This window comes from Pleurodeles waltl, chromosome 10 (genome assembly GCF_031143425.1).
Source record: "Pleurodeles waltl isolate 20211129_DDA chromosome 10, aPleWal1.hap1.20221129, whole genome shotgun sequence".
Classification (NCBI taxonomy): Eukaryota; Metazoa; Chordata; class Amphibia; order Caudata; family Salamandridae; genus Pleurodeles; species Pleurodeles waltl.
Genome location: NC_090449.1, coordinates 572,984,905 through 573,007,778, shown reverse-complemented (window position 1 = coordinate 573,007,778; position 22,874 = coordinate 572,984,905). Strand labels below are relative to the sequence as shown.

The window sequence follows — 22,874 nt, the reverse complement described above, 5'->3', positions numbered from 1 at the left end:
ACCTCTATCAGCCTAAGCTACTAGAACACTAATACATTTCACGAATAAGAGATAACTGGACCTGGTATTAGGTGTAACTACCCAAGTTACCCACTAGAAACCAGGCCAGCCTCCCACACCATACAAAAAAGATTTGGTGACTTGCAACTCTCCCCATATATTGCTGTAATGTGAAGCGAGACCCACAACTTTATACTTTTTTAGCGCCACATTTGCGCCACTTTTTGACGCAAAAGCAGCGCAAACTTACAAAATACAATTGTATTTTGTAAGTTTGCGCCGCTTTCGCGTCAAAAAATTATGCAAATGCAGCGCTAAAAAAGTATAAATATGTGCCTTAATTGCAATAGCTTAGTGTGCAGAATGTAATTTTTTTCACTGGTCTAATACTGCAGGTTGGCAATTTACAATGCAAGCTGACACCTGGAGCAACAACTTTATTATTATTATGTATTAATCAGTAAAATTGGTTAAAAAAAGACGTCAGTTTATAATTGTATGAAATGAAAATTAATTTATATACAAAACAAAAACATTAGTGGCCTACAAACACATCTAAGGCCCTCGTTACATTTGAACTGGTAAGGCTTAATTGGGTTCAAAGAGGTATTTGCACTTCAGTCAGGATTATATATTTTGCACCATTTTTACAAAGACCTTCTATTTTTTTTCCATGAATTACACCAAATAAAACCTTGTGCAGTGGAAACGCAGTTTTTAAATGATAAATATCACAAGTATTATTGAATTACCCCTAAGTCTGACTTGTTGGACACAGAATAGAGAGAGGAAGTTTTGCAAGGAAGAGAATCCAAGACACGTTGTATCTGTATTTTCCCGAGTGGTATTAGGATAGTTCACCAACTCTGGAAATAAAAGTTTAAGTCATCATTGGCATTGTTATAAGATCAGTCCTTTAATGTAAACTACTAAAGCAGACGCTCTTGTGTGTTGAATATGCCGAACAAATGCTCTGCCCTTTTCATAAATTGAGGTTCTTTAAGAGTGGAGCAAATTCATATTTGTGGGATGCCAGTGAAGGCTTAGAGAGATAGTGTACGTACCGAGAGTTAAGCACATAAGAGTAAACACAGAAGCAAAAATAAAAATAGATAATGCTAAATCCAGGGTTTAAAGAAAAATATTTTGGATAATGAGATTATGGTAGGGGTAAAAATGTTTTTTTTTCTGTTTTTATTAATTTAGAAATTGATCTTATCAGGCTATTTACATAGAAACGTCATCATTATTTCTCTCTGGCTCTTAATTACTCTATTGCATCTCAGTAGTAATAATTCGACCTCTCAAAATCGAATTTCAAAATAATACTTGCTTTATAAACGAGGTCGGTATCTGAACGTAATGTCATGAGTTGGCTGCATGGAACCAAATCCCCATCGCGTTTCGTCAATTGGGGGAATTTCCTCTTCAGGGTTGAGCAACTCAAATTCAAAATAGGTGAACATTAGGAATACAAATTGCTTTAGTTCGTTTACAGCAAAAAAGCGCCCAGGACAAATTGTGGATCCTGCACCCCAAGGCATTGAGAAATATTTCACCCTCTTCCCGTTTTTGTAGAAATCTACTTTTTTTGTACCGTCAGCATTAAGAAAGCGGTTGTACTTAAAAACATGTGGTTCATGGTGAACCTCTGGGTCCATCTGGACAGCAACGTAAGGGAAGAGGGCAACTCTGTCTCCTTTGCGGATGGCATACGACCGACCATCTGCCATCTTTAGATTCATGTCCTCCGGCACTGCTCTTATCAGAACTGGAGCAGCCGTCAGTCGCAGAGACTCTTCCACTGCACTGTCCAGAACAGGTGTCTTCAACAGCATGTCCCTAGTGAGGTTCAACAGTGGACCCCCTGGCTTTACCACTTGACCAGATGATTTAATAACATTGTCAATTTCTTCTTTCACTGCCATCATTGCTTCTGGATCCTTCATCAAGTAAACGAGAAGCCAGAAACTAGATGGTCCAGTGTTCCCTTGTGAGGCCCAAAGCAGGACGAACATGAACCTGTCCTGCATGTGCTCTGGCATCCCATTTTCATCTCTGAACTTTTGCTGATCAGAGATCCACCCACTTATATTATCTTTGTTCTTGCAGTTCTTCACAGACAGCTTGTTCCAGAAATGCCTTTTCAGACGTTCAGCTTCTAGTTTATCCTTGGGTGGAAGAACGGCATAAGCCAAACGAGGGAAGAGGCGGTCATACTTTCTGAACTCATTAAATAATTCCTCAGAATGAAGTCGATCCATTTCCTTAGCCTTTTCTGTGCTTCCTGCTTGCTTTGCCGACTCATTTCCAAACAATGAGAGATATCCAGCCCTGAAAACAATATTATAGCTGAAATGGAAAAGTCCATCTTGCTGCCAGATGTTAGTGCCTTGCCTTGAACCAACACTGTAAAGCATCAGATTCTGCAAGTTCTCCATCATTGCCTGAGTCATGACCAGAAGTCCATCTCCCATTAGGTATTTCGTACTTGATGTCTGGAGATGCTTATGGTCGCCAGATATATTGTGGTAGCCAAAAACCCTAGCCACCAATTCATGAGCAAACTCTTCAAAACCCATCTTAAACCGTGCCTCCTTCACTACTGACCCAAAAGACAGAGGGTCCATCAGAAAAGTGAAGTAGTAGCCTCCAATTTGTGCAGTGAAAATATCACCATGCTTCTTCTGCATCTTTTGTAAAAATTGGGCACTATTATCTCTAAAGTCCAAAGCATAACCGAGCCATGGAATAACACCTTTGTCCAATGGAGGCTCGTTAGGTCTTCTCCTACGAAACATTCCCAGAAGGTAAAGTGCACCCAAAACAGAGATCAAGAGAGTTAAAAGGACTGGGACAAAGAAAGCCATCTCTGCAAAAATGTCTTCCCACCAAGTCAAGACTGAGAAGAATCCTGAAAGACAAAAGATATGTATGAAAATTGTATTCACTACAATCATTCAAAAACTTGTTTCAGAGATTAACTCTACATAATATACAAAAAAGAAATACAAATATAATTTGACTTCCCTGTATTAGTCAATACAAATATCATTTAGTTTGTTAATTATTTACGGAAAAACTCTTCTTCAAAATGTAAATAGATTTCCATACGGATACGTATTTTGAGTATTTCTATACGAACTAGCAGGTCCAAGAAGCAATTTCCTATTTCCAAATGATCATGCTCCCAAAAATATGCTATTTCCAAATTATCATACTCACGAAATCGTTCTTGAACATATTTTTGATTTTGTTATGGGCTAAGAGATGCTGTCATTAAATTACAATTTTCAAACCAATAGGGTTGACAGCCCTCTAGAAGCATTCCACTTGGTTTTCACTTCCAATAGCGTAAGTCACAGCAATAAACCAATTGATTTTAGCTATTTGTTGAGTAGCAGCCATTTTGAAATTTCTATTGCCGTTTCCTCTCGGACTTTAAGGGCCCATATGATAACATATGCAAATGTGCATAGTGAATCAGCATCCAAGAAGACTACAGTGGTGATGCCCTACATTTCTTTGTCCCATAACTTCGATAATGGGACCAGGAACCCAGTGAATTGTCTAGTACCAATGACAAAATAAAATAAAAGGGATCATCTCTTCTATTCTGTCCAGTCCACAGGAGCCTTTCAAACAGGGATTTGGTCCTTGGGTTTAGTCATACTTATTTCTCATACTCACAAAGACCGGGACAATTTATTAAACCAAGCCGTAGAGCTTGGAATCTTCTTATGGCGGTACCTCATAAAAATGAGGCTTGGTTCCCAGTTCTCTGTCACAGTGGTTAGAGTATAGGCCAACACTGCTTCATTCCAGCCTCTTGCTTTACACATAATGCTCATATTTCTCCATCTTGTTCAACTCTGCCTTATTCGGTAACTTAAAATGATCTGAGTATAAGGATTTCATTCCAGTCTGAACAGCATTGCTCTAAAATAAATAAACCATACCTGTTTTCAAAAAGCCATCAATAACTGTGTCAGTTCATTAATCTCTGCTGTACAGGTAGCGCAACATTTAAGTTGTTAAATTTAGAGTATCTCTCTCAGTGGGATCATATCAACTTCCTACTTCACAATTCAATTACTGTATTTACTAATAATTGTAATAAATATAATCCAACTGCCGATGTGCTTTTCCATAGCAGCATTCATGTGAAACATCTCTGCTGCTTATGATTTAAGCTTTTTTGTGAAATGCACTACCCAGCAGAAGGAGCCTACAGAAACTCAGTCTTCTTTAAGGGCTGGGGTATGGTGGTAACCTTAGGCTGTCAACTAATCGACATCTAACTTTGCCAAAAGGGTGTCACAATGCCAATTGAGGTCCCCCACCTTCTTAGCCCCCCTGTGTGAGTATCCATTTTTGTGTAAAGGCAGAAGAGGGGATTCCCCAATTAAATTAGATCGTTTGTCAGGTGCCCCAAAACCACAATCACAATTTTGATCATGCCATCACAGATGCTGTCAGCTGCCTGGTCCTTCTTGTCCTGCACCCGTATGAGGTACAAGAAGGACAAGAGCAGCTGACTAGCAAACAGTGAACTAAAGCCACTGTTAGCTATTGTGGTCCATCTTATCCTGGATCCTTTAGCGTGACAAGGAGGTACCGGGTAGGCAACATATCCCAGGTGAATTATTCACAAATGAGATTGGGACACCGTAGCAGCTTTCGGATGCCCTGAGTAAAGAATTCCAGAAACTCATTCTGGCCGTCATGCATGAAATGGGTACCAAAACAACCCCGAACCCCTGTGAAAGCTGGAACAGAGGCTGAAATGTAGTCCATGGGTACATGACTTCCCCAACAGAAAATAATTTTAAAAATATCAATTTTTTAATGTGCTTCCTACTCAACACGAAGAATTAAAGGTTTTTTTGTGTAGTTATGTGAGTAACCAGTCTGTGGACCACACAACCAGAAGACCCTTCAGGATTTGTTTCTAAATTTTGTCAGAATTTAGTTTCAGCGCATTTTCTAACATCCATTGGGGCACTACCGTAAGGCAAAATTTGAACTACCCTTTAGCACAGACCCAGTGGCGTAGCGTGGGGGGTGCAGGGGGGGCCGGCCGCACCGGGCGCAACATCTTGGAAGAGACTCGAGTGCTAAAATCCACGGGTTAGGGGGCGCAAATTACTTGCCTTGCCCCGGGTGCTGACAACCCACGCTACGCCACTGCACAGACCTGGTGAATTTTTTATAATGCTGAGGTAATTTGCATAATTTCAAAAATGTCACTTATGTTTGCTACACAAAATTCCCCAAATGATGTAACCTCACGTAACTATGAGTTGTTTACAGTAAACTTTTATGCAGGCTGAACAAGAACAGCCAGAACGCGAGTGGCTGTTGCTCACAGCACTTGTGTTTTTCATGATATGTTTTTTAGAGCAAATTGCTTAAGTAATGGTGGTGAAGCCAAGAGATCTAATCAGGTATGTAACTGGATGACACAGATGTTAAACAGTGTTGGACTTAATGATGAAACACCTCTTGTTAGATTACAGCCAGTGTGTGTTCATTGATGTATTTACTTTGCTAACATAAGGACATTTGTTGCAACTGCTCTGAGACTTATTTAGAGCTTGGTGAATGGGTACTCCATCACAAATGTGACAGATATCCCATCTGCCTTAAGATATATTGCACTTCTACCAAGGCACGTGGGGTATCCAGCACATTTGTGATGGAGTAACCTGTTTGCCAAACTCTAAATTAGACCCTATGTCTTTGCTATGGTCTACCGTTTAGCCACTATGGCATTTGCACATGTTGAAGCTGATGACTCATGAGCAAGCCATTCCATATTGCATCCAATCCAGATTTTTGATTTACAATTTGGTATTTGCTGTCAAGTATTTATATTATGATGCACTGCACTACAGGTGCCAGATGCAACAAGAAAACTGGACCGAACAAATCACTCATATGGAATTGGGAAATTTGGGGTCTAGGAAACTCAGCCATATAAAGTTAAAAATTCCTACCCACCCACTGTCAACACCTTGAAGTATCCGCATCCTAATTTCAAGGTTTTTTACACAAAGAAGGATTCCTGTTTCTGGATAGCAATCTATGTATACTATTATGTTTTACCTCGCTTGATGCATGCACTTCCTGCATCCTAACTATTTTATATCATGATGGAAAGAAGCAGCAACGTTTAGCATTCATGCACATCAAGGCCTACACATAAAATAGAGTCAAAGGGCAAATTCTGTTGTGGTACAGCTACAGTGGCGAAGCTCTATTGGACACCAGGATTAAAAAAAGTCATACAATCCCAACCCTCACCTACTCAACCACAATGAGCAGCATTAATTTCCTTTGATGCTAGATTGGGTGGACTCTAGAATAACCCCTCTCCCCTGATATCCAGATTTCCTGACTGAAGGAAGCCAGCAGTTCCGATCATTGGCCATTGGTGATAGTGCCTTCCTCAGATCATAAATACTTGTACCTACACATTCCAATCCTTTCTAATACAAAAACACAAGTCCATAATTAAAAGACAGTCTTGACCAACATAGATAAAGTGCTAACCAAAAAGAACCTAATGAAAGATTGCGTAAATGCGATGTAAATGATGCGATTTTGGTGGTGAAAATGCTTTCTCCAAAATATTGCATATATTGCATATTACAGCATAGACTAGCTGTTGACTCTTCTGCCCCGCCACCCAGAGTCTCATTTCTCTACAGCTACCCGAGGGGCTATTTGGGATCTTTTACAGACTATAGTTCAGTAGTGCTCCATGGGCCACACCAAGAAAAAATCAGCACCAAAGTCATGATCTTGTTCCAACACTACTGAAACTATTAAGCCTGATTGAATACATTCAATATCTTGTTCATTTGTTGTTTCTTCATATGAAAGGACCAGCAACTTACCAAACTGCCAATTCTTTAAATCATAAACATTCTTTAATTCAATGTTATTAACCACTTTATGTATGGCAGTGCACTGTACTAAAAAGCAATAAATAAGCATAATGTATCACCATGACATCTTAAGAGGCCCAGCAATCAAGATACTTATTTATGCTTATAATCCAGCAAAAGAAAAATTGCTAGTGCACTTGACCACTCACATACGCACAACATGCGACCAAAGTCAGAAGGTTGTCAAAGTTCTGCCCCGCAACAGCACATCCCACTTGTTACAGATAAAGGAGCCACCAAAACAACAGAACCCTGACAACACAGCAACCAGTAATATATTTGGCAAAGTGTTGCCCCACAAACAGAACAACCCACTTCTCACAAAAGCATACACAGCAGAGCCATCAGAACAAGACCACACCATCCTAGAACTGAGGCGCTCAAAGGAACAGAGCCCAACACAACCGGTCAGGCAAAGGACAATCATTCACACTCATGGAATGAGATACAATACATACATTTCCAAACACTTGACCTACTTCACAGAGATTGCATACAACATTAGACACAAAGGAAACAGCCTGTGTTCTTCCCATTAAAAAAATAGGAGCTACTTCTACACCATACATAATACAGTCTCATTGTAGCACAGACTAGACGCACTGATATCTGTCAACAGAGACTCCAGTCAACTAAAAACGTAAAGCCTTGCGGATTGGCACCCTTCATAAGGTCAAGAGTGCAACAAAGTCATGTAGGAAAAAGAAAAGTCATTTACAAGTTTCTGAAAACAGTATATAGGAGCTGTACTTAGTAAATTGACACTTTTATCTCAATTTCCAAGTTTCTGATTTCCTTCCATTAGTCTGACATGCAATAGATTTCCTGGTAGCTCACAGTTCTGATCAAGGTCTCTCCTATTCAAACCAACATCTGTAGAGTTTTAGCTTTCATTTTTCTACTTTGCTTTGGTTTTTGATGAGCTGTCCATCTAAAAAGAATGTAAAGTGGGATAACAATTGTAAACAATTAATACCTCTCTTTTAGATGCTAGGAATATCGGTAATATACCACGCAATAATTTATCATGGAGAAACTTACAACATAATTTTTACAGTGCATTGTACATTTGCAACACAATGTTTTACCACATTTTACTTTACTACACAAAACTACTAGCATTATAGTTAGGTGAAATGTTCAGTTTTAAACTTGGAAAACCACTAAAACTCACCAGTTATAATTATCTCAGGAAATGGTAACTCATGCCCAAAGGCAACTATAACTCATGCACCCGCCATGCACAGTGATATTATCGATGTCAAAGAAGATGTCAAGTGATGTAATATATAAGGTAATCAGCAGTGCTTAGGGCCTTAGGGCATGGGTTATAGTAGCCAACCCCCCAAAAGGTAGCCAACCACGCATTGCCTTCGGCCGTATGCAGAACAGGGTTGGCCCATGAGGCCCCTCTTCCTAGAACTATTGTAGCCCTGGGGACCACATCCTGCAGGGCCATATATATTTAAAAGGGAACCCATGACGCCCTCTCAGAGCTTCCTTAGGTCCTGTGGACCCCATCCCTCAGGACCGTCTTTAAAAATAAACAGGAGGGGTGCCACATGCCTCCCCAAGCCTTTATAGGCCCTGGGAACCCATTGCCAAGGGACACTAATTAAAACTGAGGGGAGGGGGGCATGTGCCCCCCGGGCCGATTTTTGCCCCAGGGACCCGATACCCGGTGAAAGAGGCACCTGGCCCCCCTCCCTGGGCTGATTTGGCCCCAGGGACCCGATACCCGGTGTCTCATGCATTTCATGGGGGGAGGGGGCATGTGGCCCCCCTCCCCAGACTGCTTTTGGCCCAGAGACCCAATCCCCTGGGACCCACGACATTACTCTAGGAAAGGGGGGCATGTTGCCCCCTCCCCAAGCTGATTATGGCCCGGGGAACACATCCCCATGGCCTGGAACCATATTCACAGGAGAGAAGGGCATGCAACCCCTTTCCCCAGGCCAATTTTGGCCCTGGAGAGCACATCCTCCGGGGCCTGACCAACAAAGGGTGGGTGCTCTGGTGCCTACCAGGGGCACCAACCAAACCTTCTCTGGGGCCTGTGGGGGAAGCCCCAAGGTCCCCCACAACCCCAGCTGGCTTCCAGTATCCAGTGAGAGACAGAATTGCTCCTGCCCACATGGTGCAAAAAATGCTGCTCCCTGCAGGTGAGAGCAATATCTAGATCTTTTTCCATGCCCGCATCGTTGCAGGCAGGGAAACAGACCAGAAGTCCACACCCAGCAGGCAGAAGCATTTTTCAAGCTCCCGCCACCTGGGAGCAGACTTTTCCATGTCTGTGCCAGTGCGAGCAGGAAAACTGCAATGTCTGGATGGTGGTCACCCAGGGACATACCGTATGAGCTGGCCATGGGGGTGGGGTCCTCAGGGCCATTCATGGCTCAGGGAGAGGGGGGCACACAGCTCCGCTCCCCCATGCATAAACAGCTGGGCCCTGTGCGAGGGGGTCCTGCGGCCAAAATTGGCCCTGAGAGTAGGGGGCATGCAACCCCCCTTTCAAATTATGGCTGGGCCCGGAGGAATGGCAAAATCTGCCCAGGGCCACTTCTCAAACTATATGACTAGTGTCTGTGTCATTCATTAATCACCAGTGGACCTAGTACCCAACAACGCTACATTGCCAACTAGGCAGACTTTACCTACTCCCTGCAGTGTCCCTCAGATGTCGGCAGTCGCTTCTTAGTGTGAGAGGTGTTAACAAAACACCACATCCTGCCCCCAGTGTCAAAGTATTTCTGCTGCCACAGCAGCGCTTCTGATGATGGAGGTTGCAGGGAAAATGCTCAAAACAGTTGAGGTCACCATCCCCACACAAGAGATGGCATGACTAAAAGCAAATGCAGCCCTGACATGGAGATGGCGCCATGAATGGAACTCACCACAGAGACTGAGAAGCCTACCCAGTGTGTGCAGTAGCAGGCAGAAGAATGCAGATTGAGGCAACGTGGAAGGGTTAGGGTCTGTGAAGTGTGCTTACAGGACCCACTGCACTGGGTTGCAGCCAGCCCATAGAAGGCTGAGGCAGGAAGCCACACCCCACAGCAATCTTCAAGCCCACAGTGCTAGGGAACAGTGACATGGCAAGGGGCCGCGCAGTACCCATAGTTGGCCAATAAAGGGTGCTCTTGCTTGATATACAAAACTAACAAAAGAATAGATAAGCAATGGCCAAATCGGCAGATGCTGCCTAAAGAGGCCATGCTGTGTGCCAGGCCCCCACAGCCTTCCAAAGTTGCTCGTGTCTCCATAAGAGAAGGTATACAGAGCTGCACTCTCCCCACTCAACTCAACCCAAGTACCTGCAGTAGCAGGAGCAGCCCTCCATATGCCTTCCTCATGATAGCCAGGGCTGAAGCATTCAGACATTGCAGCCCTGATGAGATTGCTGAGAACCATGCAATTCCTGGTGGAAGCATGCCATGATCACAGTCACAGGTGAGAGGCTATACCAGTGCTTCTACACACCGCATGACCCCTGGTGGTCACCTGACAGCACCACAGAAAAATGAACGGACTAATTTCCTCCCATTGCAACAGTCTTCGGTTAATGGAATGTGATGGGAGGCAGAGCACCACATGCTAGGAGAGCTGCGCAATGTCCACTGCCCAACAAGAGAAGTAACTCACCAAATAAGACAGTGTGAGGGTAAACACACTAATCCCTGCTGACTAGTCTGAGAGCTCCCCTGAGGAGCTCAGCAGCACTCACATCCCAAAAGACACTTCATCCATGAAAGGAGATTGCAGAAAGGAAACATCATGGAGTATGAGCTCCAACAAAGTCCCAGAAGAGGGAGCATGGGAACACTTCACCAGGCACCACACAGCAGCAACGAGCATGGAGAGAATTGGGTGAGAAATTACCTTGTTCATCACAAAGCTGGAGCCCGACAACCAAGGCAGGTACCCAGACTACAAACACAGAGACCCTGTTGGCCAGTCCCCAAAAAGGTGCTTACTGCTGCACCTAGGAGAAGGAGATGTGGCTCGAGCACTGAAATGTCTTTGCAGCATAAATCAAAAGATGATGTATTCTCTGGCATCAGGAAGAAAAGGAAGTGTGACTTACTGGTTCGAACTGGGAAACCTGATGACTGACCAAGCCCAGGAGGGTAAATCAAGACCGGCCAGTCTTGAAAGGCACCCTAGAGAAGACTCAGGCCACTGATGGACTGCATTCATCCCCAGAAGGAAGGCACTGAGAGGAAACAAGGACAACTTTGGATGAGCATAGCAAGACAACCGAGAGGAAGCGACCTGAGGGGCATATTTATACTCTGTTTGCGCCGAATGTGCGTCAAAAATTTTGACACACATTCGGCCCAAACCGTGCACCATATTTAAACTTTGACGCCCGCGGATGTCAAAATTCCTCCGTGTGAGTCACTTTTTGGATGCGGGACACTGCCTTGCGTTAATGACATGCAAGGTAGGCGTTCCCGCCCAAAAAATTACTTTAAGGCCTGTGCGCCTTATTTATACCCCAGCGTTATTTTGACGCACAGGAGGAGGCAGGCCTTAAAAAACAGCGCACAGCCTGATGTGCGCCGTTTTTTAACACCTGGGTCAGGGCAGGCGTTAAGGGACCTGTGGGCTCATGTCCATGGTCTCTGACCATGGAAGGAGTCCAGAGGTGCCCTTCCCTGCCCCCAGGGACACCTCCTGCCACCTTCGCCCACCCCTGGAGGACACCCATGGATCCAGCTAAGTACAGGTAAGTTGAGGTAAGTATTTATTTTTTTAAAGTGGCATACAGGGGCCTAATTTGGGCCACCCTACATGCCACTGTGCCCAATTTGCTAAGACAGGAGTCGTTTCAATGGGGGTTGTGCGTCAAAAAATGTCGCAAGCCCGGTTTGGGGCATGATTTTTGCCTCAGATCTGACTTGCACCATTTTTTGATGCACAACCCCCATTTTCCCCTACGACGGCGCTGCCTGGTTTGAGTCATTTTTTTTTTATCAGACCAGTCCGCAGTGCCTGCTAATGTCATTCCTTAAATAAGGCACCCGCATGGCGCATAGGAATGGCGTTAGCTGGCGGTAAACTTTTTTACGCAAGTCGGCGCTGGTTTGCGTCAAAAAGTATAAATATGGGTCTGAGTCTCTGCCCTACAGTTTCCAGTGTAACCGTCCAGACACAGTAACCGGTGGCCCACTAACCAACAACATCCAGACTGAAGGATGCAGATGTCTCCATCAAGGAAAGATGTGAGCACCTGGCCACTATCACTCCCAGTTGGCAGTGACCCAAAAAGGAATGCCTGCAACCATCAAGGCAAGTCACATATCACTGTAGTACTCTATTTTTAACTTACAATCTACTATGAAACCACCATAAGGCCCATGTTTATCTTGCCGTACACTTGTTTATATCTATATGAATTAAAATGTAATATTTCTGGTGGCTGAAAAAATGGCGTGTATTGCTAGAAGCTCTTTATCATTTGAGATATTTGGTTAGTTCTGAAAAGAAATTAAAAAAAAACATTTCTGGCAGTATTTTTTGACAAGGTCAACATGGCCAACTAAAACAATAGTCTCAACAGCAAACAGAATAACAGAAAACAGCGAAGGCAAAAAACAAAGGCTGTTGGGGAGGATGCTGGTGAGCAATTACAAACTCCTGATGGACACTCTTATCTCTCCCTTCTGCAACACTGACAGTATGGCAGAGGAGATAACATGTTGCTGTACAGCCTTATTGCTGTACAATTTCATGGTTCTGCCTCAATAAAAGGAATGGCACTACAGTACCAGGTACAGGAACTGGTGGAGAGGCAGATGCACTGGGTGCTGGTGGAGGGGCAGATGGAGCGGAAGAAGTAGAAGGTGCTACTAGAGGGACATATGCAGTGGGTGGTGGTGGAGGTCCTGATGATGCAGAAGAAGTTGAAGATGATGCAGTAGCTGAACAAGTAGCCACTGCTGATGTTCTTGCTTCTGCCTTTTCTATCTCCTCTGACTCCTCATTTCCACATGTGCTAACCTGGTAGGATTAATTGTCAGCAGGTGTTTTCTCAGTCCTGTGGTACCAAAGGAGTATTGCTTGACACTGCCACGGGAAATACCTTTGTTGCGTAAGTTGCACGTAAAACGTTTAGCATGGTATTTGTCTCTCCAGGTGGCAATGTAAAAATTCCCAGACAGTAGATTGCTTCAATTTCCTTCTCCCCTCCACCTCTTCTTCCTCCTCTTGCATCCTTTGCTCCATCTCTTCTTCAACCTGTTGAAGCAGGACAGGATCTTCTTGTTGAGCCATTGCAGTTTTACAAAACCTCCTAGCTGGCTTCTAAAGAGAAGAAATTCGCTCTTGGAAAGAAACATCCTTTACCTTTGAACCTCTCAATTGAAATGGGAGAAAGGGGTATACACTTCCTGTTTCTTACAATTGACAGGGAACTAAATTCTGTTTAACAAAATTTAACATACAGTGGTAGTATCTCAATACTATTGCAATACCTGTATAGTTCACAACCACAACCTATAGATTTACTATAAACATTTACAATTAAAAATATTTATGTCAAAACATAAGTAGTCATGAAACCCAAAATCAATATTTTAAATTAAATATAATTATTTGGTGCAAATATCATGAAAACAAATATAGGGGTAACCCAGGACTTTTGGGAAGCGCAAGTGAAAACAAAACAATCACTCAGACAACAAGAATGTTCATAACGAACTTTGACCTACCATGAAAGGACCGCGGTACCAAAAAGTAAAAATTAACACCATGGTAAAGAACATAATTTGGTTGAAAAGATCTTTTTGGACAAAAAGAAAATTACAAATTCAGTGAAAAAAAGCAACGGTTTCAGATTCATTAATTGGGAGAAATTCGTTTATGATTTCTGTATAAAACCAACTAAAACTAAACAAACTTTAAAAATTCAAAATGTATAGTTATAACTTTATAGTTATAACATAGAGCTCTAATTTACGCCTGTCATAAATTACTATAACTCACGCTACCCTGTACACAGTGTTGTTAACTGCCTAGGCATACTTCAAGTAAGTACAGCTGTAAGGCGTAAATGTTATGAAAATTTTTTTCCTAACTCCACAGAGTTTGCTCAACTGCCTAATTTCTTACTACAAATTTAAGTAAGAGTCATAAGCTAAATTTCACATTAAAGCACAGGACAAATACAAAGGGTGTCAATATGAGTTTGGCGTTCAGACCGCCAGACCGGCATATTGTCTGTCTTGAAAAGTCTGCCATTCTGGCTGGAAGTCTTTCAGACCGCCCTATTATAAGTTACACAGGCAGGACCGCCAAGCTAAAATGGCAGACCGCCAGCAGTGCGGCGGCCTGGAAATAGGCGGTGCGACCACCTGTGCCATCAGAATCACAACCAACCATCGAGCATATTACAAGCACACAGTTGCTGTGGTGGTCACTTCATGGCGCTCAGCCAATGGCGGTCTGAACCATGGCAATTCGAGGTCAGCAATGTAACAGACAACTGCACATTGGATGAATTCAAAAACAACACAGCTGACACACATTGCCACAGTGGATACACCTGCAAAGGACACCTTAAAACACACCCCTTCACAATCCTTTGCATTTCCACTGCACGACGATGAACACTGATCACCATTTTCACATTTTTCCATATTATAGAGACCCATATTTGTTTTCACCATCCCATAGAACACCCTGCACACCCGTTTGTCCATTCACACCCTTTTGCACTTCGCCTCTTTAGTAAGTCACTGTCACTCTTTTTCTTTTTTTTCCACGTTTTTCAGAAGATGAGTTAAGAGTCATGGTGGAAGAAATCATAAGAGTAGAGTCACAATTTTTTGGAGCACAAGCCCAGCATACTCCTCTCAGTAGGAAAATGGAAATGTGGGACAGGATTGTTGACAGAGTGAATGCTATAGGCACCACCCTGCGTACAAAGGAAGGCATCAGAAAGAGGTAGAACGACCTCAGGGTAAATGTATGCCCAAACCTAAATGCAGTCAGCAAACAGATATGCAATACCAAACATTCGTATCATGTTTGTAGTAGAGAGAATTCCCTGACTGCAACTTCTAGGAAGCACTGTTTCTCTAACTCCAAAGACAAGGACCAGTGTTTACTTGTTCAAATACCCCTGTGTTTTAACTCTCAATCGAAGTATACTTACCTGGAAGGATACCCAGGCGAGTGTAGTAGAGAGAGTGACATGTATGCAAGTCCCAGGAGGCACTGTTTCTGTAACTCCAACCACCAGCTCACTGGTCACTTGTCTAAATACCCTTTTGTCATCTCTCAATTGAAGTGTTCTCACCTGGGAGGATAATATTTGTATAGTTTGTAGTTCAGGGAGTGACATGACTGCTAAGGCCAGGGGGCTCCGTTTCTGTAATTCCAACCACCAGTCCAGTGTTCAGTTGTCCAAATACCCCTGTGCCTCAATTCTCAACTGAATTGTACTCATCTGGGAGGAAACAATATGTATAGTGTGTGTAGTAGAGAGAGTGACATGACTGCGAGTCCCAGGAAGCACTGTTTCTGTACCTACAACCACCAGCCTAGTGGTCATTTGTCTAAAGAGCTTTTTTGTCTTTTTTCAATTGAACGGTTCTCACCTAGAAGGATAACATTTGTATAGTGTGTAGTAAAGGGAGTGACATTACTGCTAAGGCCAGGAGTCTCTGTTTCTATAGTTCCAACAACCAGCCCAGGGTTCAATAGTCCAAATACCCCTGTTCCTCAACTCTCAGTTGAAGTGCACTAATCTGGGAGGATACCATGTGTATAGTGTGTGTAGTAGAGAGAGTGACATGACTGCAACTCCCAGGAGGCACTGTTTCTATAACTCCAAACACCAGACCAGGGTATACTTGTCTAAAGACCCCTGTTTGGCAACTCCCAATTCAGGTTTACTCACCTGGGAGGAGACTATTTGTCAAATGAGTGAAGTAAAGGGACTGACCAGACTGTAACTCCCATCAGGTCCTGTATCTGTTACTATAAACACCAGACCAGTGTTCACTTGCCCAATACCCCTATTTGGTAACTCCCAATTGATGTTTACTAAACTGGGAGAGCACTATTTGTCAAGTGTGTGAAGTAGAAGGGCTAACCTGACTGCAACTCCCAACAGGCCCTGTGTCTGTTACTACAAACACCATACCAGTGTTCACTTGCCCAAATACCCCTGTTTGGCAACTCCCAATTGAAGTTTATTCACCAGGGGCAATACTATTTGTCAAGTGTGTGAAGTAGGGGGACTGCCCTGACTGCAATTCCCAGCAGACCCGGTGTCTGTTACTACAAACCCCAGACCAGTTAATAGGTTAATAAAGCATGTCAATACAATATATAAAGGATTTTGACTAATTATGATAATAAAATGATTGACAACTTTCAGTCCTTATAGAAAAGGTAAAAAGAAGAAGGACATGTGTGATTTGAATGAACATGATCAATGTGTATCTGATAATCACAAGGATCATATGAATTAAATGTTTGCATTTTAACGAATGAATAAGCAATACGAGGTATAACGATTATAAAGTAGACATGGAGAATATTGCATAATTGTAATCACAAAGTTGATGAAAGAAATTACTAAATAATAAGGCTTTTTACATGTGGAATAATAAGGCTTTTTACATGTGGAATTGAATTATTGAGGTTACATTTCTCGATACTGATTTCATGCTCCAGATGGGATAAAACGGGCATTCCAAAAATTTAATATAATTATTATTTCTGAATGTAATTCAGATTATTTAATTTGATTGTAATTTATGTGTATATAATAAAAGGGTGATGGTAGGTCAAGGTGATTCCGTTGTAAGATATTTTGTATGGTTTCAGCCCTGATGAAGTCCATGAGGACGAAACGCGCCGGATAGTGGCTGTTTTAAATAGAAAATAATGATCAAGATAAAGCAATAAAGATTTATAAAATTTGAATATGATTGGATTACTGGAGTGCTTTGGATTTGAATACTGAAACAAGACAATCGGATGCTAATATATTATATGCACTAAATAAGGATAATATTATGTGCTGAATCTTGTATGCAAGTTGTATCGGATTTCTGATAATAGAAGGCTAAGGAGCTGGCCTCTTGGATTCGTGCACATGGTTCTGATTTATTGTACAATTAGAATGTATATGTGCGGCTGGATTCACCTCAACTCCTATCTGTTAGTGCGCTAAAACACCAGACCAGTGTTCACTTGCCCAAATACCCCTGTTTGGCAACTCCTAATTGAAGTTTATTCACCTGTGATGATATTATTTGTTCGGTGTGTGAAGTAAATGGATTGACCTGACTGCAACTCCCATCAGGCCCTATGTCTGTCACTACAAACACCAGATCAGTGTTCACTTGCCCAAATACCCCTGTTGCTTAACTTTCAATTGAAGTGTATTCATCTTGGAGAATACTATTTGCTAAGTGTTGGGAAGTAGAGGGAGTGACCTGACTGCAACTCCCAGGACGCCCTGTACTCTTACTCCAACCACCAGTATAGTAGCCACTTGTCCAAATACCCATGCTTGTCAACTCTTAAATGGTCTACCCACATGGGAGAGATCAAGGCACAGCTCGCTCATGCCCAAATCAGAGACTTACCTGTCAGCATAGCTCCATCTTCACTTGCTAACCCAAGATGAAATGTTTGAGAGCTGGAAGGACACCAAACCCAGTTTGAATAACAAGTATTCATATGGCCTCAAGATACCTTACCAGATAGGTATTGGCAGTAGACACTTTCACACTGCACTGTGCACATGATGACCCCAGTCACATATACAATAAATCCTGGGTTTGCCTGCATCACAGTTAACTAGGCCTCCAAATTGACAAAACCATGTCTTCCCCAGGCACTGCAATGGTGGAAAGATATCACTTTTCAGGCAATCCTTCAAAGTGTAACTGTTCTGCACGTTTCAGCAGCTGCTTCAGTGAAAATGAATTGGAAAGCTTCACATATCATGTCAATACATGTCAATACACCCAATACCATAGTTATTTGGCACAATAGAATTAACTGCAACTTAACTTTGTAGAAGGTCTCTGCTTACTGTAAATCTAAACCATTGGAGGTAGATGTCACAATACAACCACTAACAATGTACATTTTACATCAACAGGTAGAGCCTCCGCTGGGCACTCAGAGGCCACAGAACAGACTGCCACTTCCCTCCTGGATGAAGCCCTCACTGAAGAAGACACTCCTGGAGGTCTCGATGTGGAACACAGCTCTGGCCCATATGGGCAACCTGGTCAGGTGGTAACAGTGAGTCTCACTGTGGCTACAACTTCACCTCCCAGCCCGGTTACCGCAACATCACCGGAACCACTCCCCTCCCCAAACTGTGCACCTAGCACAGTGTCTACCATCTCGTGCCTCCAGTCCTGGTTCCTGAGTTACAGCACAACACTTCAGACAATGAGGGTCCATGAACATGCTGGAAAGGGTACCCTGTGGCAAGGGCAGTAGAGTGTGTGGGAGGGATGCTGTGGGCTGGGGGCGTGAGGCCACTGTGGTTGTCCTTGGCCAGGACACCATCAGCCATGTCTTGGAAGTCTATCAGGAGTCCTGAGGCTTGATGCGCCAGGTGTTGACCAAACTCCTGGAAATCAAGCAGCTTCAGAGGGACTTGCACAGAGACATGCAGGAACAGATGGAGGACCACAATAACAACATGGCCTCCGTAACAGGGTTGCTGAGGGACATACATACCACTGTCAGCAGGGCTTGTCAACAACAGTCTATCCCTTCTTTAGGCTCATCAACACCAGGCACATCAATATTGGCACCAGCCGCTGGAAGGGAGGCCCTGCCAGAGGAAGAACTAGCCCCAGACACCCATGCCTCTGCAGCAGCAGATCCACCATCCCTGCAAGCTGGGACGTCCAGCAAAGAATCCAGGATGCGCGGATGGCAAGACACCCACCAGTGATAGAAACTGACCTCTTCGTAAAGGACCTCCTTTGTGTGCCACACATTCACTCTCTCTTTGGACTGATCCTGAACCACCAACCAGTTCCAATGGGGGGAGTACTTTGGACTTTGGACTCCCAATGGTGTGGCATATACTCCAATGATTTCGTTCACCACAACTGACCACTTCACTTTACATCTTTGTTTCTTCCTGTCCAAAATGTATTGTCTGTATTAGCACTGTAATGAATTCACCCATCACAAACTCATTGTCTGCTTGCTTAAATTTCTCATTTAGCTATGTAGAGATGTAAGATCATGTCAACCATATGATGAAGATACAAGGTACTTGTCCAAGCAGGGATATGTTACAGGTTCACAGTGCCCAGCTCAGGATTACAATCATTACATAGCAACACATTAGTACAAGTGTCTGGTGAAACTAGGCTGTCAATATGTCTGGATCATTGGAAATCTTGAATGAATGAGTGACCCATGGTGGGTAAATTAACATATTTACAGGTACAGACCCCCAGACTATGGAAGGAAGGGATTTGCCAGATATTGTCCTGTAGAATAGGCAAATATTAAAGTGGCTGATATCGGCAGCTTGAGCCTTATAAAATACCACACCAAAGTAAACCAACATCACATAATTCAAGTTACAGACACATTGCAGTACAACAGTCCCTGTTCACGGGGACTTCATAATCCAGTTCCCATGCATCTGGTGTTATGACACAAGCATATGTCAGTGTTATCGCACAGGCACTGTGGCCGGCAATGACGAAACACATCTACAGCTACATACAGGTCATATAAAAAGAGTGTTTAGCCAATGAGAAGGAAAAATAACTTGGTTAAAAGCTAAGTGTGAGAAGGTAGCCTCTTTCTAGCATTGTTACCCCCACTTTTGGCCTGTTTGTGAGTCATTGTGTTTTTACTGTCTCACTGGGATCCTGCTAGCCAGGACCCCAGTGCTCAAAGTGAAAACCCTATTTGTCAGTGTGTTTTATCTGTGTCACTGGGACCTTGCTAGCCAGGACCCCAGTGCTAATAGTTTGTGGCCTGAATGTGTATACCTGTGTGGTGCCTAACTGTGTCACTGAGGCTCTGCTAATCAGAACCTCAGTGCCTATGCTCTCTCTGCCTTTAAAAGTGTCACTGTAGGCTAGTGACCACTTTTACCAATTTCAATTTGCATACTGGAACACCCTTATAATTCCCTAGTATATGGTATCTAGGTACCCAGGGTATTGGGGTTCCAGGAGATCCCTATGGGCTGCAGCATTTCTTTTGCCACCCATATGGAGCTCAGACAAACTTTTACACAGGACTGCCACTGCAGCCTGCGTGAAATAACGCACACGTTATTTCACAGCCATTTTTTAGTGCACTTATGTAATTTATAAGTCACCTATATGTCTAACCTTCACTTGCTGAAGGCTAGGTGCAAAGTTATTAAGTGTGAGGGCACCCTTGCATTAGCAAAGGTGTCCCCACATAGTTCAGGGCCATTTCCCTGGACTTTGTGAGTGCGGGGAGACCATTACACTCATGCACTACATATAGGTCAATACCTATATGTAGCTTCACAATGGTAACTCCGAATATGGCCATGTAACATGTCTAAGATCATAGAATTGTCCCCCATGCTAAATCTGGTATTGGGGTGCCAATTCCATGCATCCCGGGGCTCCACTATTGACTCCGGGTACTGCCAAACCAGCTCTCTGGGGTTTTCTCTGCAGCTACCGCTGCTGCCACCCCACAGACAGGGTTCTGCCCTCCTGGGGTCTGGGCAGCCCAGTCCCAGGAAGGCAGAACCAAGAATTTCCTCTGAGAGAGGGTGTTACACCCTCTCCCTTTGGAAATAGGTGTTAAAGGCTGGGGAGGGGTAGCCTCTCCCAGCCTCTGGAAATGCTTTGAAGGGCACAGATGGTGCCTTCCTTGAATAAGCCAGTCTACACCGGTTTAGGGAACTCCCAGTCCCTGCTCTGGTGTGGAACTGGACAAAGGAAAGGGGAGTGACCACTCCCCTGTCCATCACCACCCCAGGTGTGGTGCCCAGAGATCCTTCAGTGTGTCCCAGACCTCTGCCATCTTGGATTCTGAGGTGTAAGGGCACTCTGGAGGCCTCTGAGTGGCCAGTGCCAGCAGGTGATGTCAGAGACCTCTCCTGATATGTGCTTACCTGACTAGGTGGCCAATCCTCATATGAGGGCAATTTAGGGACTCTCCAGTGGGCTTTTCCTCAGATAACGACTTGCAGAGTTCCTCTGCACCTCTCTCTTCGACTTCTGCCAAGGATCAACCGCTGACTGCTCCAGGACGCCTGCAAAACTGCAACAAGGTAGCAAGAAGACTACCAGCGACATTTTAGTGCCTAATCCTGCCGGCTTTCTCAACTGTTTCCTGGTGGTGCATGCTTTGGGGGCTGCCTGCCTTCATCCTGCAATAGAAGCCACAAAGAAATCTCCCATGGGTCGACGGAATCTTCCCCCGGCTTCAGCAGGCACCAAACTTCAGCATCACCGGTACTCTGGGACCCCTCTCATCCTGACGAGCGTGGCTCCTGGAACACAGGTGGTGGACCCAAGTGACCCAGACTGTCCAGTGGTCCAACTGCCCAAATTTGGAGGAGTTAAGTCCTTGTCTCCCCTCTCCAGACAGTAATCCTGTGCACCACGTGAACTGCAGCTGCTATGGCTTCTGTGCACATTTCCACAAAATCCTTCATGCACAGCCAAGCCTAGGTCCCCAGCACTCTGTCCTGCAATGCTCAGCTCCCTGAGTTGATCTCCAGCTTCGTGGAACCCTCTTTTGCAGTGTTGAGATGACCACCTTGTTCAGACTTCTTGAACCCGTGTTCAAGTACTTCTGTGGGTGCTACCTTCTTTACCTTCTTGTGCTTGGGCTCTCTATGTTGCTGAGGGCCCCCTCTGTCTCCTCTGCAAAGTGCAACATCCTTGTCCTTCCTGGGCCCGGGCAGCACCCTTTTTCTTCAACTGCAACTCTTGTTGCTAGCAAGGCTTGTTTGTGGTCTTTTGCCAAAGAAACAACTCTGCATCCTCCAGAACTGTGTGGGACATCTTCTGCATGCAGGAGAAGTTCCTAGCACCTTTTGTTGTTGCAGAATCTTCATCTTCTTCCATCCAGTGGCAGCCATTTTGCACCTTCATCTGGGGTTTAGTGGGCTCCTGCCCCCCCCCCCCCCCCCGGACACTCTCGTGAATCTTATTCTTGGTCCACTTCCTTTGCAGGTCCTCAGGTCCAGGAATCCGTCTTCAGTGCTTTGCAGTCTGTTGTGGTCTTTGCAAAATCCTCTATCACGACTCTAGTATGTTTCTGGGGAAATAGTAGTACTTTACTCCTACTTTCCAGGGTCTTGCGGTGGGGTATCTTGGACACCCTTAGTGTTTTCTTACACTCCCAGCGACCCTCTACACACTACACTAGTCTAGGGGTCCATTCATGGTTCGCATTCCACTTTCTTAGTATATGGTTTGTGTTGCCCCTAGGCCTATTGCATCCTATTGTATTCTACAGTGTTAGCACTACTTTCTGACTGTTTTACTTACCTGAGTTTGGTTTGTGTGTATATTTTGTGTATTTTACTTTCCTCCTAAGGGAGTATATCCTCTGAGATATTTTTGGCACATTGTCACTAAAATAAAGTACCTTTATTTTTTAGTAATTCTGAGTATTGTCTTTCTTATGCTATAGTATCTATATGATATAAGTGGTATAGTAGGAGCTTTGCATGTCTCCTATTTCAGCCTAAACTGCTCTGCTATAGCTACCTCTATCAGCCTAAGCTGCTAGAACACTACTAATCTACTAATAATGGATAACTGGACCTGGCACAAGGTGTAAGTACCATCAGGTACCCACTATAAGCCAGGCCAGCCTCCCACACTAAGACTACATCTTTTATGACATACATGATATATCAGGCCCACCACAAAACACCAAGCAAGTGCAATGGTCACTTCTGTA

The 22,874-nt window shown here is 43.8% G+C and overlaps 1 protein-coding gene across 1 annotated transcript in view; it reads right to left on the bottom strand.

Moving 5' to 3' along the window:
- Positions 1-420: 420 nt before the first annotated feature.
- The window catches only part of LOC138261719 (5-beta-cholestane-3-alpha,7-alpha-diol 12-alpha-hydroxylase-like), a 90,358-nt gene continuing 67,904 nt past the window's right edge, over positions 421-22,874 (bottom strand). The window contains exon 2 of the mRNA XM_069211023.1: positions 421-2,914. Within this exon, the coding sequence (XP_069067124.1) occupies positions 1,335-2,870 (1,536 nt within the window). The 5' untranslated portion in view covers positions 2,871-2,914 and the 3' untranslated portion in view covers positions 421-1,334. The remainder of the gene's footprint in view (positions 2,915-22,874) is intronic.